Source organism: Trachypithecus francoisi, unplaced genomic scaffold, assembly GCF_009764315.1.
Source record: "Trachypithecus francoisi isolate TF-2019V2 unplaced genomic scaffold, Tfra_2.0 Lachesis_group10, whole genome shotgun sequence".
Classification (NCBI taxonomy): Eukaryota; Metazoa; Chordata; class Mammalia; order Primates; family Cercopithecidae; genus Trachypithecus; species Trachypithecus francoisi.
This window is the reverse complement of record NW_022681455.1, coordinates 51,788,670-51,810,445: the sequence shown is the minus strand read 5'-3', so window position 1 is coordinate 51,810,445 and position 21,776 is coordinate 51,788,670. Positions and strand designations below refer to the sequence as shown.

Sequence of the window (21,776 nt, the reverse complement as noted above, 5' to 3'; positions counted from 1 at the left end):
ATCCATGGAAGTATAAGACATTAAAAAACCTGATAATTAAAATAATCCTGAGAGCTTCTGGATAGTTGAACATGTGGAGTTTCCTAGGCTAAGGTGGTGCACCCAGGGAGGGTATGGGAGCTGCATGCCCTTCTCTCATGCCATGCCCTACACATCTCTTTATTTATCTCCCTTGTAATATCCTTTATAAGAAACCTAGGAAATAACAATAATACTGACATGTTGCCTTGACAGAGATTCTGAAATCACATTAAATGCTAAAAATAAGCTATTTATGTATGGACTTATGCTTGCATTTGGTGTTCTTTGTGCCAGAGTTCCACAGAGCAGGTTTGCCAACTTTTTCAGCTATGTGCTATTGGTGAGGGATATTGCCCAACAAATATCTTTTGGATGTTTTATTGTTCTGTGAGTATGTCCACACCATCTACCAATACTTCCTCAATAGCATTCATTGAGAAATTTAAATACGTTAGAATCCTGTTGCCTGGCCACAAGGAGACGTATAGGTTCTTTTACTTAGCCTGTCTTTCTCAAAAGGACTTGCTTCTTCATGGCAGCCGATTTGCTAGGGTTCTAGTTTCTCGTCTCTGAAAAGGTAGTGAAGAAATGAGGGGCTTAGGCTATACTGTCTTTGAACCTTAAATACTATTATTAAAACAGTGAAATAGCAACTTCAAATGTATTGCTTCCTTTATCTTTATGATGAATAACTTCATAGTTTACCTTAGTCAATACCTTAAAAAATGAAATAAAAGGAGCCAAAGTTGCGACCTACTTAGCAAAGAATGCACAACTAATTATTAGCTCGTAGCTACAGTGCAGTTATCTGAATCATAATGTAGCGATGCTACTTTTATACACCGAGTCTTCCTATCTTTCCAGGATGCCTGCATGGGGTTAATAGTGCGACTTTTCATCCATGTGCCTAAGTTTAAGTCCTAGCTTGTTAGTTCATTCTTCTCTGCCTCAGTTTCCTTATCTGTAAAATGAGGATAATAATTGTACCTACCTCATAGGATTTTTTTGAAAATTAGGAGTATGAATAAATAAATGAATATAAATTAGAACAGTGTCTGCAAATAATGAGTGTTATATGAGAGTTAAAGTTTTTAATTCACCTCATTATTATTTCATATTAATTAATCTATAATCATGTTATTATTAATTTTACCAAGAGTATATATGCTGAATCATTGTATTTTTAAATCAACTTACTGGTGATATTTTATAGTGTGTTTTAACAATACCTATTTAAAACAGTACAAATAACATTGCAAATGAGAGTATAAATTTACTATTTTCTCCTCACATAAAAGATATAGAAAATCTTATTATGAAAATGAAACAGTGAATAAAGTGTAGCCAGGATAAAAATATAGAAAAGATTTTACAGAATCTTTAAAGTGATTTTAAAAGCATGTTATTGCTTCTACCATATTTTAATCAGAAGCATGTATTGAATATCATGCTTCTGGATATCAACTGAGCAGAAGGAAATTTTGCACTCATATCCTTCTTCAGAAATGCTTAATATTCATTTGTGCAATGTCTTTGTGTGAATGGCTGTGGCCTTTCACGTGGTGTCACTGAGACGCTGAGAGGGAGACTTGACTTTGAGGTGAAGGGCCAGAAACCCAGAATCTCTTTATTCTTACCCAGTTCTTTGACCAGGCCCCAGACAAATGCACAGAATTGTTAAACGTAGCCATGCCCATCCCCAAAGTTTGCCTCTTTACTATTTCTCCTCTCATCATTCCCCATCCTATCACCAGACTCTTCAGACTGCACATGCAATTCAGGCATTAATGTGATACTTGTAATGATTCCTACGTTTTTAGTTGAGAATCTGTGGTGTGAAATATGATGCTGGTGTTGAGAATAAACTTACATTTTCGTTAAAAATCTTCATATCTTAATGCCCTAAAATGGGTCATTCTTCAGCCTTTTGTGGGGAAGAGGAAAGTACCCGATGACATGCATTTTGTTTATAGGTGTCTTTCAACTTCTTAATGTGGAAATTCAGAACTTCGGGTCACCACTGTACTCATCTGTTGAATTCAGTAATGTGTCAGCAGGATCCTGGATCATATCGTCTACTCTGCACCAGAGCTGTGGCGGGGGCATTCATGCAACTGCCAGTCATGGAGTACTTTTAAATGACAATATTGTGTTTGGTACAGCTGGCCATGGCATAGATTTAGAGGGTCAGGCCTATACTGTCACTAATAACCTTGTGGTCCTGATGACACAGCCAGCGTGGTCCACCGTTTGGGTGGCAGGAATCAAAGTGAACCAAGCAAAGGACATCAACCTCCATGGCAACGTTGTGGCAGGATCAGAGAGAGTTGGCTTTCACATCCGAGGCCACAGGTGCTCCTCTTGTGAACTGCTTTGGTTTGACAATGTGGCCCACTCAAGTCTTCATGGCCTTCACCTCTACAAGGAAAGTGGACTTGACAACTGTACCAGAATCTCTGGCTTCTTGGCTTTCAAGAACTTTGACTATGGTGCCATGTTACATGTAGAGAACAGCATGGAGATAGAGAACATTACTCTGGTAGACAATACTATTGGTCTTTTGGCAGTAGTGTATGTATTTTCTGCTCCACAAAATTCCATCAAAAAAGTGCAAATTGTGCTTAGGAATTCAATCATTGTGGCCACCAGCTCTTCTTTTGACTGCATTCAGGACAAAGTGAAGCCTCATTCAGCCAACTTGACATCAACAGATAGAGCTCCTTCCAATCCAAGGGGGGGTCGAATTGGTATTCTGTGGCCTGTATTCACCTCAGAACCAAATCAGTGGCCTCAGGAGCCATGGCACAAAGTGAGGAATGACCATTCAATTTCAGGAATCATGAAACTTCAAGGTAGGATGTTTTATTTTATCTAGGCAATACCATTTCATACATCCATGCATATAATTTTTAATAGCATTTGAAATGCTATTAACAACATGCTAGACCACAATGTAACAAAAAGGTACATTGTGGTCTAGTGCTTGCTGTCCAACCTGCTGAGTATTGCTAGCCACAATGGTAGTTTATAATTTCTTACAAAAGTCACTGCTTTATACATATTGAAGAGCTTTCTACAACGACTTACTTTTTAAAAAAAATTTTAAAAATTTGAATATAATGAGATGGAATCTTGCTATCTTGACCAGGCTGGTCTCAAACTCCTGGCCTCAAGCAATCCTCCCATCTCGGCCTCCCAAAGTGTTGGGATTACAGGCATTAGCGACCACTCCCGGTCAACACAGCAATTATTTAACTTGATTACATAAGAACTCTCTTGGTTAGGTGTTATTTTTCCTATTATGCAAGTGAGGAAATTGAAATGTAGAAGTTGTGTCTCATCTGAAGTTGCTTAGTAGATGGTTGAGCAGCAGAGGTTAAAATCAAAGTTGTGACATGACTTGTGCAGTTAATCTTCTATTAGATCTCTTGTACCATTGTACTCTCTCCCCTGTTACTTACTTTATCTGGCAGTGGGTTTGTCTTTCTGTAAAATGAATGGATTTTGATTAAGCCTAAAATGAAAAGCCTTATTGCTCTTAAAGCTTTAATGTATTGAAATACTCTTCTCTGTTGCATACAATGTCCATGTATTGAAGAACTACACATATTTTATATCAAGATTTATGTAAATTCCTAAGACTTACCTGGATAACTTAAACTAACTTGGAGTATATGTTATTGTAACAATATTTAGTTGTATATTAGATGTTTATGGCTGGTGGTTTATATGATATAATGTTATGATATATGTTTTTAAAATTTCAGATGTTACCTTTTCTAGTTTTGTGAAGAGTTGCTATAGCGATGACCTGGATGTCTGCATTCTACCAAATGCAGAGAACACAGGAATTATGCACCCAATAACAGCAGAGAGGACCAGGATGCTAAAGATAAAAGATAAAAACAAGTTCTATTTTCCCTCATTACAACCCAGGTATAATTTTTAGTATTTATAATAAGCCATATTTATGAAGTACTTGGCAATTCTTCAAACCCTAAACATGTTTTTTAAAAAGAATAAAATCATCAAAGAAATAGAAATAAGTCTTAGAATGGTAAGGTACGTTAACTTAATGACCAATTCTTTACGCCTCCTATAATCATGCCTTGTGATATATGATTTTTAAAATATCTCTCACTAAAGAGGAAGGGGCTATTTCCCTCCCCCTTGAATCTGGACTCAGCCATGTGACTTTCTTTAGCTAATGAAAGAGGCAGAAGTAATGAAGTGCAAGTTTTATTGATATTGTTTTATTGTTTTGTCTTTATTAGAGAGACTTCTTTGGGATGTTTTCAAACTTTCTGGTAATAAATTGACTCTAATTCTTCATTCTTCGTTGAAATAAAGTGTCAGTGGTCTTCAGAAGGAGACCCGTTTGTGCAGGAACTAGTAGATAGAAGGAGATTGTGTCTGCTGACAGGAATCTCTGAACTGAACGATGAGCTGTGGCAGACACTGGCATTTCAGACCAGGTGTAAATACTGTTTTCTGACATATGATCTAAGAGTTTCATTCAAATATGTGAAAACTAGATAGGAGTTGTTTTTTTTTTGTTGTTGTTGTTGTTTTTTGTTTTTGTTTTTGCCATGAAAGAGAATAGAAAGTTAGAAGCAGGAAGAATGAATTACTTTTTCTTTCCCACAACACTGGGGCAAACTCCTTTAGTTGGAAAAAACAAAAACAAACAAACAAAAAAACACACTAAAGAAACCACCCTAATTAGAACATTCATGTGTTTGGCTTAACATGAGTGTCTTTTTGATGTCCATCCCTGAATCATTATAGGTACTTAAACATGGTTAGGGAGCCAATTTATGTAATTTTGTCACTTTTTAAAATTTACTATCCAATTTTCCTTATGTTCATGTCTTACCCCAGGCTGATGTAGTTGTAAAGTTACATGTCTTAGTCTGTTTGTGCTGCTATAACAAAGTATTGCAGACTGGATAATTTATGAAGAACAGAAATTTATTTATTTTATTTTTGGAGGTAGAGGTCTCACTCTGTCACCCAGGTTGAAGTGCAATGGCACAATCATGGCTAACTGCAGCCTTGACCTCCTGGGCTCAAGTGATCCTCTGCCTCAGCCTCCCAAAGTTTTGGGATTATAGGCATGAACCACTGCACATGGACATAAATTTATTTCTTATAGTTCTGGAGGCTGGGGAGTCCAAGATCAAACACTGGCATAATTGGTTTCTGGTGAAGGTTTCTCCCTCCTTCCAAGATGGTGCCTTGTTGGTGCACCATCTCTCCAGAGGGGAGAAATGCTGTGTTCTCACATAGAAGAAATGGAAGGGCAAGAGAGCACTCTCTTTATCCTCAAGCCCTTTTATAAGGGTACTGTCTTATTCATGAGAGTTGAGTCCTCATGACTTTATCACCTCCCACAGGCCACACTTCTTAATACTATTCCATTAAGGATTAAGTTTCAACATGAAATTTGAAAGGACCATCATTCAAATCATAGTACTATGTGATATTAACAACTGAATCTTTGTGCTGATAATACTCAATACATTGTTGGTATACAATAAATATTTAATATTATTACTTACTGTATTTCAAAGCATTAAATTAGTGGAAATAAAATAAGTTCTCTATAAGTCAATGTTATAGTTATCTATTAATTGTTTATATAGCCCACTTGACTCTAAATTCTGAAAGTGCAGGTGCCGTGTTTGTCTTTGTTACTGTCATGTTACCCAGCCTGTCATTTGCAGGTTTTCAGTAGATATTTGTTGAATGAGAATATCTATTTTTCTTTGTATATAGCATAAATATAATTGATATTTATAATAATAATTCTAAAATACTGCAAACTCCTGAAGTTTCTAAAAATAATTATATTATGTTCAGTTGTTATGAGAGGAACTTTTTTTGTATCTTACTTCTTAAAAAATTAGCAATCTATATAAAGATTACATATTAAGATATCCAAAATATTTGGTTAGTAAGAATGTCTTTCTTCTTGACCATATAACCAGGAAAAAAATGATTTCATAAAGAGTTTTATTTTATATCTATGTAACACATTATCAATAATAAAAATCTGTTGAATTTATTTTATACAACATTAGTACTACCAGTGTATATTTTCTTCCTGCTGCTTATCATGAAATGAAAGAGTTGCTTTTTGGCTGTCTTTACAGGAAAGATTTAGGAAAAGTAGTCTGCCCTGAATTAGACTGTGCAAGTCCAAGGAAATATCTCTTCAAGGATCTGGATGGGAGAGCCCTGGGTCTGCCTCCACCAGTTTCTGTATTTCCTAAAACTGAGGCAGAATGGACTGCCTCCTTCTTCAATGCAGGTAAGCTATATCTGAACTCAGTGCCTGTGGTAGAGGCAAGGGTGCTTGTGAAGGAACTGGTTTAGCTGTGCTCATTGAGAATGAAATGTACTGGTGAAGACCTAAATTATAAAGTTGGAGTCTGTGCTATCTGCTGCCAATTCACCTGTATTACAGGAATGCTGAGTCATTATGTGATCTCACAACTTTACTGCTGTGCCCTCTATGAGATTGCCTGTGTCCATGTCAAAAGTGCAGATTCTGAATGCCCAACTCGGTGCACAGCTGGGAGGACAATTCTCTCCTAGCTTGGGCACTTGGGCCTGAAGCAGTCATCATGCTCAGTGTTTCATACTGGTCTGCCATGGAACCAGCTCCTTTTTCTTTAAGCTTACCTTTCTTTTCTGTCAGGACTTAAAGCGCTGTCTCAATGATAGGGTAGATGTCATGTGGTTTGTCCCCCTTTTCTCCATTCTCCAACTGTCCCCCAAACAGGGCTGTGCTCCAAACTTCTTCCTCTTCTTGCTTATGCAAGCAAAGCCCCTTTTATATCAGTTTTTATGGCTGGACCCCTGGAGAGGTCATTGTCCTTTTATTTCCACTAACAAGGTGACTCTGAATTCCCATTTGTGTTCAACTAGAACCTGCTGTGGTCAAACGTAAAGAAGTTTTTCTGTTTTTTCCCTATCTCATTCGTTGATTCTTTTTAGATATCTTTTCTGGTCTTTCTTGTCCTTTTTAAGTTTTGAATGTGAGACTGTCACAGGACTATGTCCTGAGACCTTTTTCCTTCTTTCTCTAATTTTGCTCCCTAGGACCAAGACTGAAATACCATCAAATGCTGATGACTTCCAGTTTATATCCTCAGCCTAGACTTGACCCTGAAATTTGGTCTAGTATAGCCAACTGACTTTACTTGGAAAGATAATAGACATCTCAGACTCAATATGCCTCAAAAAGATTCTTGATCTCTGCCCCATCTACAACCTGCTTGTTGCCTAGCTCTCCCTACCTCAATAATTGGTGCCACCATTCCTGAGGCTATTTAAGTAAAAAACCTGGGAGTCATCTTTTATTTTTCTTTTTCCTAACCTTCTCAATCTTCTCATTTCCTCCACTACTACCACTCTCACCATTCCCTTTACTACTAGCCACCATTGTCTCTCACTAGGTGAGAGAATAGCCACCTTGCTGATCTTCTTCCTTCTACTTTTGTAGTCTCTAGTCCATTCTTCACATAATGGCCAGAGTGACATTTTTAGCTTTCCACTCATTCAGAATTAAGTCCCAGCTATAAGCCTGTAAGTCTTGCAGCCCCTGGTTCGTGCCTACTCTCTCACCTCCTCTCTTGTGACAGGCCTTTTACTTAGTCATCCTGGTCTCTTACTGTTCCTTTAACATGGTAAGCATATCCCTACATCCGGGCCTTTGCACTGGCTTTTTCCTCTTCCTGGAATATTTTATTCTCACTTCTTTGGGAGCTAGTTCCTACTGTTCAAATAAGGTACCCTCAGAGAAGCCATCCTTGACCACTCTATCTAAAATAATCATGAGATCATTATTCTGTAGCTCTGCTATGCTTGCTTTATTGTTTGTTAGAGTCGTGTTACTTAACATTATATTATAAATATAACTGCTTACGTTAATGTACTGTTTATCCTTTTTAGAACGCAAACTTCATGAGGGCAGGATTTTTTTTTTTTTTTCTCACTGATGTGTATTTGGGAGGATACTCAATAAACTTTGGTTGACTGATCAAATGAATGGATTATAGGTAACCAGCCAGAGTAGCTTGCTGTTTTGCATCATCCAAGAGCATGCAGAATGAACTGAGGCCTTCAGGTCATTGGTTGAAGAATTTATCTGTAATACGAAAGCCTAAAATGCAGATAGTTCTAGGTATCTCTTTACTTGTTTTCACCTTTCTTTCATCTGAACTACTGCTACAGTACAGCATTTGGCACTTGGGGCTGTTTCTACATATAATTATTTTAATTACCATAAAATTTCATGCTTGAATACTTATACTTTTTAATATTTATTTTATGTTTTTCCATATGTTGAAGGCTTATCTCTGGAATAGAGTGACAAGCTGTGGGGACTACAGTATTGGTTTTAAACTCAGTGCCAGGTGCATGGAAATGCTGAGTAAATGTTCATTTTAATATGTCGGCTGCATTTGTTGAATAGAACCAGCAAATACCTTTTTTGCACAGAAGAATGAAACTCAGGGACACATTTATACTGAGAAAATATGTGGGTCATAGTAAAAAGAAAGTAGCAAAAGAAAAAAGATAAGGGGTTACCCTCCTCTTTACCCCTAGATCTACTCAAATGGCATTCTATAGTAAGTTTTCTATTGGTTTTAAGAATTATTCCGCCATTACAGGTATTTATGCTATAGGGAAAACATTCTGATATGTTAAAATAAGCACATGCCTAATTGTGGGACTTTTCTGGACTTGAGCTTTTGGTGAGGATCCCATTTCTGTGGAATCCATAAGGGATGTGTGTTTCAGAGCATTTGATGAAAATTATATTTTATCCTAACAGAAGGGAATAAAGACTGAAGACAATGTCTTAGTTTGGGTTGTCCTGGAAGCAGACCCTGATACAAGGCTTAGAATTCAAGTAGTTGAATCGGGGGTGATCCCATAAAACACCAGTAGGGAAGTGAGGATGTATACTAGGAAAAGAAATAAGGCCAGTAAGGGAAGTGTTATCAAACTGGTTGCCACTGTGGAAGCTGATGCTAAAGTCTGATGGGAAACTGCGGGAGATCATGGGAACATCACCCCAAATTATCCCAGCCAAGCCACAGGGAAGCTCATGGATTTATATTTCAAATCCTGGCTCCTCCGTCTTTGAGCTTACATTTCTTTTCTGTCAGGACTTTGGGGGATGCTTTGGGGACATTAACTCTCCAGCCCTTTAGCTTTCTCTGAACACAGGCTAGCAGTGCTCTTCCTTGAGGCCACCAAAAACTCTCAGAAGGAAAAAAAAAGAGAGAGAAAAACATTAACACCAAAGTTATCAAAAGAAAAAAAAAAGCTTTTCAGAAGGAAGTCATAAGTTTTTGTGGTAGCAGCCTTTGGTGTATGAAGGTGAATGCCAAAAATACATGGGTGTGGCATCAAAAGCATCTGTTACAAATAGAAACTCTAAAATGTCAGTCAAATTCTCCATGTTTAAATCATAAGAATATTCTTTTTAGGTGATTGCTTACCAGGTGGTGTAATACGCTGTTTAGGGACAAATATGTTCTTGCTGCTGGTTGCAATGGTAGAATATTTGCTGTTTCTCAACTCTTTACCATGGCTGTCAAACATGATTCAAAGGTAAAACTCCACGAGTAATATAATATTACACACGATTTACTATCAGTGTGTGGACAAGCATGTATGTGTGTGAGTGGCTAAATGTCCGTATGGAGGTATATATGACTGACTGCCTAAACTCCTGATGTTTTAGAGCTTTATAACATTTTAAATGAGGTTGCTATAGGTACCAACTGCAAGGATTCCCACAGAGGAATCTGCTGTTTACTGCACTAAAAATACAATCTGTGTCCTCTTGCAATGAAAGAGACAGCACATAGTAAATGGTGCCTTCCGGGTGCTGACAGGATTGCAGTGTTTTTCTTTGACTTCCAAAGTATGAGTAAATCCCTCCTTCCCTAATGCAAATTTCTTTTCATTTTTAAACCATCTTCTCTTAGCTACTTTCCAGTTCCTGTCCACAATCTGGTGGATGATAAAAGCACAGATTTAATCTCAGGATAATTAATGACTATTTTGTATTTTTTCTCTTCAAGACCAGAATCTATGATTATCTTCAGTAAACCAGAGAAAGTAACGCAGCTAAGGTGAAAATGGAGACCACTGGAACCAAATTTTGTATTTATTCCAAGTGTCATTAACAGACGCTTATATCCTCTCCATATTTTTTAAACGTATCTCTCCAAGTCGTTTGGAGTCCATTGCCTTTGAGGTTTATTTTTAATCTGGAAAATAACAGAGTTTATTTGCACATGTAAGTTCATACAAAAGCTACTCGCCCAGACAGATATCCACAGGTCCAGCATATTGTCATATATTCTGGCATTAGGAGCAAAAACCATCCATGTGGATCAGCTGTGAGGAACACTCTGCCAGTGGGTTTTGCTATCTGTGTAATGCAGGGTGTGTAGCCAGGGGAGAAGAGAGCTGCTAATTTTGTTTTATACTTATCTGTAAGTTTGCATTTGCAGCCAACTTTGAAAAATATATAACAGTAGAGAGCAAGACAGCTCATGCCAAGCAGGTGATCTTCTTTTTTATTTTTATTTTTATTTTTTTGAGACGGAGTCTCGCTCTGTTGCCCAGGCTGGAGTGCAGTGGCCGGATCTCAGCTCACTGCAAGCTCCGCCTCCCGGGTTTACGCCATTCTCCTGCCTCAGCCTCCCAAATAGCTGGGACTACAGGCGCCCGCCACCTCGCCCGGCTAGGGTTTTTTTTTTTTTTTTGGTATTTTTTAGTAGAGACGGGGTTTCACCGTGTTAGCCAGGATGGTCTCGATCTCCTGACCTCGTGATCCTCCCATCTCGACCTCCCAAAGTGCTGGGATTACAGGCTTCAGCCACCGCACCCGGCCTCCAAGCAGGGTGATCTTCTGAGAACCATTTACATTTTATTCTGGAAAGGAGTTCTTTTGATTATGGAGGCATCTGATGATCTGAACAGTCAAAATCGTTTAGAAGAACAAAGCACTGAAATTAATGTCCCATTCAGGTAGAATTAGGCAGATACCAGAACCTTCCATTCTGGCTCCGTACTCAGTTTCTGTCTGTCCTAGGCTACAAATGGGTGTCATCACCTCACAACCCGGTTCATACATGTGGGGCACCAGCAGTGTCGGGAGGCAACAGAAAGAAACCAGAGCTTCAGTTTCAATAGCATTTAACAATTTCTCAACCATGACAAAAAAAGCGGAAGGGAGGTAAAATGAAAGCTAGCATTGCATGAGCACCTTGTTTATGCTACACACTGAAATTGGCATTTTCATTGATTTGCCAAGTGTATTTTGCCTACTTCCTGTCTACCAGAGCCTCTCTAAGCATGGAAACTGTAGCAATGAACAAAACAACATTTCTGCTGCCATCAAGCTTATGTTCCAGTAGGGTTAGGTACATAAACAAATAAAAATTCCAGAGGTACAGAAACAAAATTCCAAATAAACAAAAAAATATTCTGGGACCGGTGGCTCATGCCTATAATCCCAGCACTTTGGGAGACTGAGGCAGGCAGATCACCCAAGGTTGGGAGTTGGAGACCAGCACGGCCAATGTGGCAAAAATCCGTCTCTACTGAAAATAGAAAAATTAGCCAGATGTGATGGCACATGCCTGTGATCCCAGCTACTCAGGAGGCTGAGGGATGAAAATCGCTTGAACCTGGGAGGTGGGGGTTGCAGTGAGCCAAGGTGACGCCACTGCACTCCAGCCTGGTTGACAGAGTGAGACCTGACTAAAAAAAAATTATATATATTGTATATAATGCATATACATTCACGTACACACATATGTGTATGTATATAACATGTATATGTTATATATGTGTGTGCGTATATATATGTGTGTATATATGTGTGTGTATATATATATAGACAGTGCGCTGGCTGTCTGGAGGCAGGCAGTGTATATATGTGTGTATATATATATGCACACACACATATACACACACACACACACACACACACATTCCAGGAGAGATGAGAAGGATGGAAAAAATACAATAGTGTTTTAGGCTAGAAAAGTAGTTTGAGTTGTCTGTGTGCGTGTGTGTCTTGTGTGCAGGGGAATTGCTATTTGAAATAGTTGCATTTCAAATGAAACCTGAAAGAGGAGTGAGGACAGCCTGCTCTGAGCAGACAGAGGAGCCTTCCAGGGAGAGGGAGCAGCCAGGGAAGGGACTGTGAGACCCGAAAGGGCCTCAGCAGGTGTGAGAGGTGGCTGGAAAGGAGAACGCTGTGTGCAGTTTTTGAGAGAAGGAGCAGTTGCAGGTAGACAAGAGCCAGCCTCTTTCTTGGCCAGGATAAAAGGTTTGGATTTTATTTCAATTTATTTCTCTATTTAGTGTACATTTCAGATGTACAGTATGATGGTTTGATACTCTTACACATAGTAAAATGACTACTATAGTGAAGCAAATGAACATATCTATCATCTCACATGGTTAACCGCCCCTACTTTTTGTGGCAAGAGCACCTATAATCCGTAATATTAGCAAAAATCCTGACTACAACACAATATTATTAACCTAGAGTCCTCACGTTGTGAATTAGACCTCTGGACTTATTCGCCTTACATATCCTTACATATCTGCAACTCTGTGTCCTTTGACCAACATCCCCTCATTTCTTCTCACCCCCAAACACCTGTCTCTGTTAACCACAGTTTTATTTTCTATTTCTATATATTTTTGGAGATTTTAAGAAAGGTGGCGGTAGGATTTTCCTCGTTCCCTGAAAAGATCGTACTAGCTGTGTTGGAGTGCACTGGCTGTCTGGAGGCAGGCAGTGCAGCCCGGAAGCTGTGCAGGTGGAAGGGGAGCAGGTGAGGCTTGGAGGTAGCTGCTCCACACGTGCTGGCCCACAAACTATTGGCTACCTGTCTACAGTGACGTATTCACAGAAATTTACCACTTAGAAACATAATAATTTGGCAGTGTAATTTTATGTCTGTTGAGTCTAATAAGTAAAATATGGGGCTTATAGTTTGTATATCTAATTTATCTGATAATTTGTATTTTTTTTTTTAAAAGTATTACTCTTCAATAGACTGAAAATTTTAAAACAAAACAATCCCCCCTCATTCTCCTGGCAATATTTTTTCATGATGTGGTCAGGACACTAGCTCTTAAAACTGGCTTATCATTAGGATCATCTAGGACATTAAACATTCATTGGCATGTAAGGAGATTTTGAATCAATAGGTGTGTGTAAAGTCCAGACCTTTGAGTTAAGCACACACACACACACACACACAAACAATAAGTGATTCTGCTGTGTTAGGTTTGAGAATCACCACTATAGAGTTATATGTTCCTTTTGAAGTAAATAAACAAGATATTAAGAAGATAATATTTTTAATTTAATAAGTGGATAGTTTCAAATTTTCATGAATAATCAAGAATTAGCTCTCTGTGCCAAATACCAACAGATATAAACATACTTGCTTATGAACACACTGAATATATTTCCTCAAGAGAAAAGAACACTAGCTAAAAAGATTCAGGAATATTTACAATCTTAATTAAGTATTTGAATAAAAACAACATATTAAACCTCTTTTTAAATAGATAATTTTTCCTAGAAGTGAGGTGACTGACCTCAAAATGTCACTTTCATAATACATCAGTGGATAAAAATGGGTTTGATACTAAGTTTATGTTTTAAATGCCACATTGAGTAGTTATATTAGAAATATAAACTCACGATAAGCTTTTCCCACACTTTCCTTGACATTATTTCCAGCAAAGTGCTGTGGTCTGACCAAGATTTCTGACCACATACAACTTCAGGGCAGGTGAGTTTCCCATTCTTTACCATGAGACAGTAGGGAACATTTTTCAAATTGTGTTACTTCTTGGACACTTCTCAAGAAAGAAAGTTATAAACCACTGTGGAGACCTAAAAGTGACTGGCCTCAAATCAAAAATAAAAGATTAGGTTGATAAAAAAAGAAAATAAAGCTGGCATTTGACTGTCAGCCCATTGAGTGATGAAGTGGTTTCTAACTGAATGATGGGTAAAGTTCAGGTATTGTGGCAATGTCTGCTCAGCTGCTTAACAGAGAGTAGCTAGCAGTTTCTCAACTTTTTGTTGCTAGACCTTGAAATGTGTCTTTTCTTTAAGCTTTCTAGGCTTCTCTTTCTTCCCATTTGTCCTGAGAATGACAGCAAGATGGTATTATAAAATGGGAGATTGGAGAGGGAGGGAGAAAATGAGAGGACAGAATGGAGAGGGGAAACGGTTGTTAGAAAACTTGTCTGCCAATATCAGTGCTTGCAGAGGTCTTTTTCTTCTAGCTAGAGGGGAAATACCATTCTCTTTTCCCAAGCAATTATAGGCCCCAAAGATTGAAGCTTGGTATATAGCTCTTTAATCTCAGCAGATATTTATGGTTAAACATTAGACTTTTAGGATTCCAGATGTCAGGGTATTAAAATATAAAGGCACAGTGGAGTCTCAGAAAATATTAGACTCTTTGGGATATGTGGCTGCAAGGGATTTTAATCCCAAGCAGAGGGGGATTCTAGTAGTATGTTGTTAAGACCCAAAAAGTACCTTTCCTTCACCTTATTTTCTCACTCCCTCATGACTTGCCTGGTCTCCAGGCAGTGAATGGCATAACAATATTTGATTACATTTTGAAGCAGTCCATGCTGTGAGTTGGAATGATTTTTCATGTGTGATCTATAAAGGATGATGTGAACAGGCATGTGATATATGGGGACAATTTCCTTTTCCTTTCCTCAATCTAGGCATGTTATTACTGTGATTGTCTTGCTCCTCAAATCTTCCATTAACAATAACAGCATCTACACTTGCTGAGTGTCCACCATATTTCTGACTCTGTGCTGTGACCCGCCATCAGCGGGATCTACTCTAAGAGACAGTCCTGTTGACTCCATTTTATAGATGTGGGAACTGATGTAGACATTAAGTTCCTTGTCCAAGTCATAAAGCTAATTAACAAGGTTCGGATTGAACTGTGTTTTATTTTTATTTTTTGGTTTTAGAAAGAAAGTCTCACTCTGTCGCTCAGGCCAGAGTGCAGTGGTACGATCATAGCTCACTACAACCTCCAACTCCTGGGCTCAAGTGATCCTCCCACCTCAGCCTTCCAAGTAGCTGTGACTACGGGCACATGTCACCACACCTGGCTAGTTTTTTTAAAAAACATTTTTAGTAGAGATGAGGTCTCACTATATTGTCCAGGCGGGTCTTAAACTCCTGGACTCAAGCAATCCTCCTACCTTGGCCTCCCAAAGTGCTACAATTATGGGCATGAGTCATCACGCCCAGCCCCAAACTGTGTTTTTAAGACTGTGATATACTACCTGGTACCATCTATCCAAGTTTTCTTCCTTCTTTCTTTATATTCTTCAGTGTTAACTGTTTTAGATCTACCAGCTTTCGTCACATACAAAGCTCCATCCACACAGAACAAAGAAAACTGAGATTGTGCAATTATCCTAGCAATTTTCCAAACAAACTAGCAATAATAATAATTACCATTATCTAGTGCATTCCATGTGCCAGGCATTATGCTGAATAGTTTATGAATACTCTCATTTATCCTTACAACAACCTTAACATGAAGGGATTGTTATCCCCCTTCAGCATTTGGAAAAATAGAGTTTTGGAGAAGTTAACTAATTTTTCACAGTCCCACAGTTAGAACTTGCAGAACCAAAATTTAAATCTATATTTGTCTGATTCCAAAGCCAGAGTTCATAGCCACTTCTGGATAATTATCATTGTGTGGTTTGAATCATCTGGTAGGACTCTATGCAAAGATGTAATTAACTGGATCATTCACATATTTTACTTTACTTGGTAGCAAATAGATTTTTAGAGTTTAACGAGTAACTGTTGACTACTTTAACATTTTTGAAGGGCAATGTTATAACAACCACACACAAAAAAAACTCATTTAGTTCCTCTTCTTCATACATAATATATATACAGCTATCCCTAAATATCCATGCGGCATTGGTTCCAGGACCCCTACAGATACCAAAATCCACAGATGCTCAAGTCTTGTATAAAAAAGGTGTAGTGTTTGCATCTAATCTACATACATTATCCTGTATACTTTAAATCATCTGTAGATTACTTATAATACCTAATAAGATGGCTAACACATCACTTCGTTTGTATGGATTCAACATAGTACTCACCATGTGGCAAAGTCAAAATCAAGTAAAACCTCTGTTTGGAACTTTGTAGAGTTTTTTTTTTTTTTTTTTTTTCCTCTACGTATTTTGATCTGCAGTTGGTCAGAACTCAGGAATATGGAGGACCTTTGTGACCCTCCTTCACCCATTGCTCAGCTCCATTACAGCCCTTCTCGTGGACTGCTGCCATCATTTTACAAGTCTACCTTTCACCAGACTGTGAGTGACTTCAAGCTAAACGTCTTTGAATTTCTAGTACAATTTCTGGAACATACTATATGCTTTGTTAATGTTTGTTGAATGAGGGAAGAAATGTGAATAAGAAAGTCAGGAATTTAAGTTTAGTTTGCCGGTCAACTCTTCCACAAAGTAAATTTTATAGATTTATTTAATGCATAATTTGTTTTAGCATTTTCAAAGAATATTCCCCCATTTTCTAATTTCAGGGGATTGTAAAAAATGTGGTACATGGCCAGATAAATTTTGAAAACTCTGACTATTCCTATTTTGGAGACCACCATGTGTATGAAAATACTAAGGATTCTGATAAGTTCTGCAATTAAATTTTTAAAAATACTGTTTAATTTTGTGTTACCTGGTATTTCCCAAGCTTTTTGACTAGAGAATACCTGTTCATACTACACATTAGGGTCCCTTGGAATAAGTGTACATCAGAACACATTTTGGGAAATATTGCCTTATGTTAATCTATTAGTCTACAGGAATACATGCTAGTTGGAAAGAAATCACAAAATTGTAGTGTCTTTAATTTGGATGGTCCCTTGAAGGTCAATCAGCTTCATTTCACATGCCTACGTGCCCTTTACCTTTCATTTTCCCAGGAAGTGGGAGTTCACACCCTTTTAAGGCTGCCTAGATTATATTATATTTTGAATAACTGTTATTGTTATGCTCTTCCTTCTATGACTTCTACCCAGTGACCTAGTTTGCCTTTTGTCATGACAGAGTATGTCTTTCCACGTTTCATATAAGTCTTTCTGTATTACAGCCTTTTACATATTCAAAGACAGTAAGACAGTGATTTTACAATAAACCAAATAAGACTTTTTCAAGCATAGGAACTCTAAATTCCTTCTACCAGCTAACATATGACATTTTTTTAGTTCTCCAGTTTTTAGACTGGCTTATGTTTTTGTTGTGGTAAAATACACATAATATAAAATTTACCATCTTAACTATTTATTTATTTATTTATTTATTTTTAATTTTTTGAGATGGAGTCTCGCTCTGTCACACAGACTGGAAGGCAGTGGTGTGATCTCGGCTCACTGTAAGCTCTGCCTCCCGGGTTCATGCCATTCTCCTGCCTCAGCCTCTGGAGTAGCTGGGACTACAGGCACCCACCACCACGCCCGGCTAATTTTTTATATTTTCAGTAGAGATGGAGTGTCACCATGTTAGCCAGGATGATCTAGATCTCCTGACCTTGTAATCCGCCCACCTTGTTCTCCCAAAGTGTTGGGATTACAGGTGTGAGTCACCATGCCCAGCTCATCTTAACCAAATTTAAGTGTACAGTTCAGTGGTATTAAATACATTCATAGTATTGTGCAGCCATGACTACCATACTTCTCCATAGGTCTTTTCAACTCTTAAAACTGAAACTCTAATGTCATTAAACAGTAACTTCCCATTCTTCCCTACCCCATGTCCCTGAAAACCAACATTCCACTCTCTGTCTCTATGATTTTGACTACCCTTGAGTACCTCATACAAGTAGAATCATACAATACCTCTTGGGACTGGCTTATTTCTTTTAGCATAATGTTCTCAGGGTTCATCCATGCTATAACATATTATGGAATTTCATTCCATTACATGAACTTATCACATTTTGCTTATCCATTCATCCACCCATGGACACCTGGATTGCTCCATGTGTTAGCTATTGTACATAATGCTACTATGAATATGGTATACAAATATCTCTTAGCGACTCTACTTTCAATTCTATTCAGTATAGATCCAGAAGTGAAATAGCAAGGTCATATGGTAGTTCTGTTTCTAAATTTTGTGGAACCATCATATTGTTTCCCACAATAGCTGTACCGTTTTACATCCCCACCAACAGTACACAATGATTTCTCCACATCCTTGCTGACACTTCACATTTTCTATATATATTTTTTTGAGACAGAGTCTCGCTCTGTCACCCAGGCTGGAATGCAGTGGCACGATCTCGGCTCACTGCCAGCTCCGCCTCCTGGGTTCACGCCATTCTCTCCATTCTCCTGCCTCAGCCTCCCGAGTAGCTGGGACTACAGGTGCCTGCCACCACACCTGGCTAATTTTTTGTATTTTTAGTAGAGATGGGGTTTCACCATGTTAGATAGGATGGTCTCGATCTCCTGACCTCGTGATCCACCCGCCTCGGCCTCCCAAAGTGTTGGGATTACAGGCATGAGCCACCGTGCCCTGCATGAAATTTTCTATTTTGATAGTAACCATTTCAATGGGTGTGAGGTGAGATAGCATTGTAATTTTAATTTGCATTTCCCAAATCATTAGTAGTGTTGAACATCTTTTCATGGGGTCACCGTTAATTTGAATATCTTTTTTGGAGAAATGTCTATTCAAGTCCCATACTAATTTTTGAATTGGGCTCTTTGGTTTGTTGTTGTTGTTGTTGTTGTTGAATCTTAGGAGTTCTCTATATGTTGTGGATATTAATCCCTTACTAGATATATGATTTGCAAATATTTTCCCCCATACTGCAGGTTTCCTTTTCACTCTGTTGATAGTGTTTTTTGATCCACAAATTTTTGAAATTTTTATGAAGGACTGGCATATTTTTTGATGATCTTGTCTTCAGTGATTTTTTTCAAAATCTAGGAATAAGAACTGAGCATTACCCATCCAGAACAGTATTGTTCAATGGAAATATAATGCACTAGTGTAATTTAATATCTTAGCATACAGGCTAAAAGCAGTAAAAAGAAACAGATGAAATTAAATTTAATAATACATTTAATTTTGCTTAATATATTTTAAAAAATCATCATTTTAATATGTAATCAGTGTGAAAGCTGAGATATTTTGCATTCTATTTCTTATACTATGTGTTTAAAATCTGTTGTGCTTTTCACTGTTATGACATATGTCAATTTATAAAGTATGTTTTTATCAAAAGTATTTGATCTTTGCCTATATTTTATAAACTTTGCAATTGACAAAGTAGAATCACATATAAACATTGTTTAGAATATACCTGAACATTTTCCAATAATTGTTATCTGTTTTACATTTTAAATTATAATTAATTAAAATTATACATAATTTAAAGCTTAGCTCCTTAGTTGCACTAGTCACATTTCAAAGACTAAATAGCTACATGTAGCTGCACTCACCATATGGATATCTTTCTTCCTTTGTTCTGAGGGACACACATTAAAGAACATTGATTTTTTAATCCATGTACTAGACTCTATCCCTGTTAAATTACATTTTTATAAGTCAACGGTCTTCAGATGCAGCCTGGGTTCCTAGGATTAGAAATGAATCACAGAATTAGAAACCATTCTAGAGAGCACCTAATTGATTCTGGGCATATAATTCAGTCAATTAACAACCAAAGCTTGTCTAGACTTGGATTACCTGCCATCTGCAAGAGGTATTATTTAAATACTCAGTCCTCCAAACAAAGCATCAAGATTTTCCTTTTTTTTTTTTATTTTTATTTTTATTTTTTATTTTATTTTTATTTTTTATTATACTTTAAGTTCTAGGGTAAATGTGCATAACGTTTATATCATGTATAACTCCCCAATGCAATCCCTCCCTCCTCCCCCCTCCCCCTGATAGGCCCCAGTGTGTGATGTTCCCCTTCCCGAGTCCAAGTGATCTCATTGTTCAGTTCCCACCTATGAGTGAGAACATGCGGTGTTTGGTTTTCTCTTCTTGTGATAGTTTGCTAAGAATGATGGTTTCCAGCTGCATCCATGTCCCTACAAAGGACTCAAACTCATCCTTTTTGATGGCTGCATAGTATTCCATGGTGTATATGTGCCACATTTTCTTAATCCAGTCTGTCACAGATGGACATTTGGGTTGATTCCAAGTCTTTGCTATTGTGAATAGTGCCGCAATAAACATACGTGTGCATGTGTCTTTGTAGTAGAGTAATTTATAATCCTTTGGGTATATACCCAGTAGTGGGATGGCTGGGTCATATGGTACATCTAGTTCTAGATCCTTGAGGAATCGCCATACTGTTTTCCATAATGGTTGAACTAGTTTACAATCCCACCAACAGTGTAAAAGTGTTCCTATTTCTCCACATCCTCTCCAACATCTATTGTTTCCTGACTTCTTAATGATTGCCATTCTAACTGGTGTGAGATGGTATCTCATTGTGGTTTTGATTTGCATTTCTCTGATGGCGAGTGATGATGAGCATTTTTTCATGTGTCTGTTGGCTGTATGGATGTCTTCTTTTGAGAAATGTCTGTTCATATCCTTTCCAGCAATCCTTTATGAGAAATCTATTCACATTTCTCTGTTTTATTGTATGTTTGAAAAGCAGTAATATCAGTGTTCCACAAGAGGAGCTGTTTTTGAATACCTATCCCTAAATAAAATTACATGGTTTTTTGCCATAATAATAAACTGGCTCTCTATTTTCTATTTCTTTTTATTTTAGTTTATTTCTTTTTTTCTCTTTCTTTTTTCCCATATTATTTCAAGGACTTCATTGACTAGTAAGCTGTGTTCCTAGTCTTCAAATTTTAATAATGGAGTAACGCTGCATTGCTGCTTTAATCCTTTCAGTACAATAGTATTGAAAAATTTAACAAAAATATTAGCTAGGTGTGGTGGTGCACACCTGTAGTACCAGTTACTTGGGAGGGTGAGGTAAGAGGATTGCCTGAGCCTGCGAGGTCAAGGCTGCAGCGAGCCATGATTGTGCTACTGCACTCCAGCCTGGGTGACAGAGTGAGATCCTCTTCCCTCCCTTCCAACCTCTGAAAAATTTAGAAGGTAGAAGCTCAAATTTAAGCTTGTTTTATGCCTGAGATGAATGGATGAATTTTGTCTTTCAGACGAAAGACTGAAATTTGTCTATTTTCAATTTCATTATTTTTATATTTTCATGTGTATGCATACATGCACATTTTAATGAAAGGGAATACTTGAACAGTCCCTCCAATAAATAAAATGCTTGTGCCTTGCCAATAGATACCAAAGCAGCTCATAAATAAGTACTAAGCAAGTTATCTCAATATTATGGGTCTGAAAAAATCATTTATCTGGTTTACAGTTTTTTTCTTTATGTATTTACATTTTCATGAGACGTAAAAACTAATGTTAGTTTCTGACATTGGAAGCATTCATTAAAAGTATTCTAGAAATAAATGTGTTAATGGAACAAACTTCTTAAAGTCAGAAATAGATTCAGATGCATTTGACAATTTAGTTTATAACAAAAATAGCATGTTAAATTATGGGAAAATAGAAATTATTCAATTAGCAATGTTGAGCCATTTGACTCATCATTTAGGGAG

The 21,776-nt window shown here is 37.5% G+C and overlaps 1 protein-coding gene across 1 annotated transcript in view; it reads left to right on the top strand.

Annotated features, from left to right (window-relative positions):
* PKHD1 (PKHD1 ciliary IPT domain containing fibrocystin/polyductin) overlaps positions 1-21,776 on the top strand; it is a 477,374-nt gene that overhangs the window by 341,004 nt on the left and 114,594 nt on the right. The window contains 3 exon segments of the mRNA XM_033217424.1: positions 1,995-2,873; positions 3,789-3,957; positions 6,177-6,334. Coding sequence (XP_033073315.1) covers positions 1,995-2,873; positions 3,789-3,957; positions 6,177-6,334 — 1,206 coding nt within the window.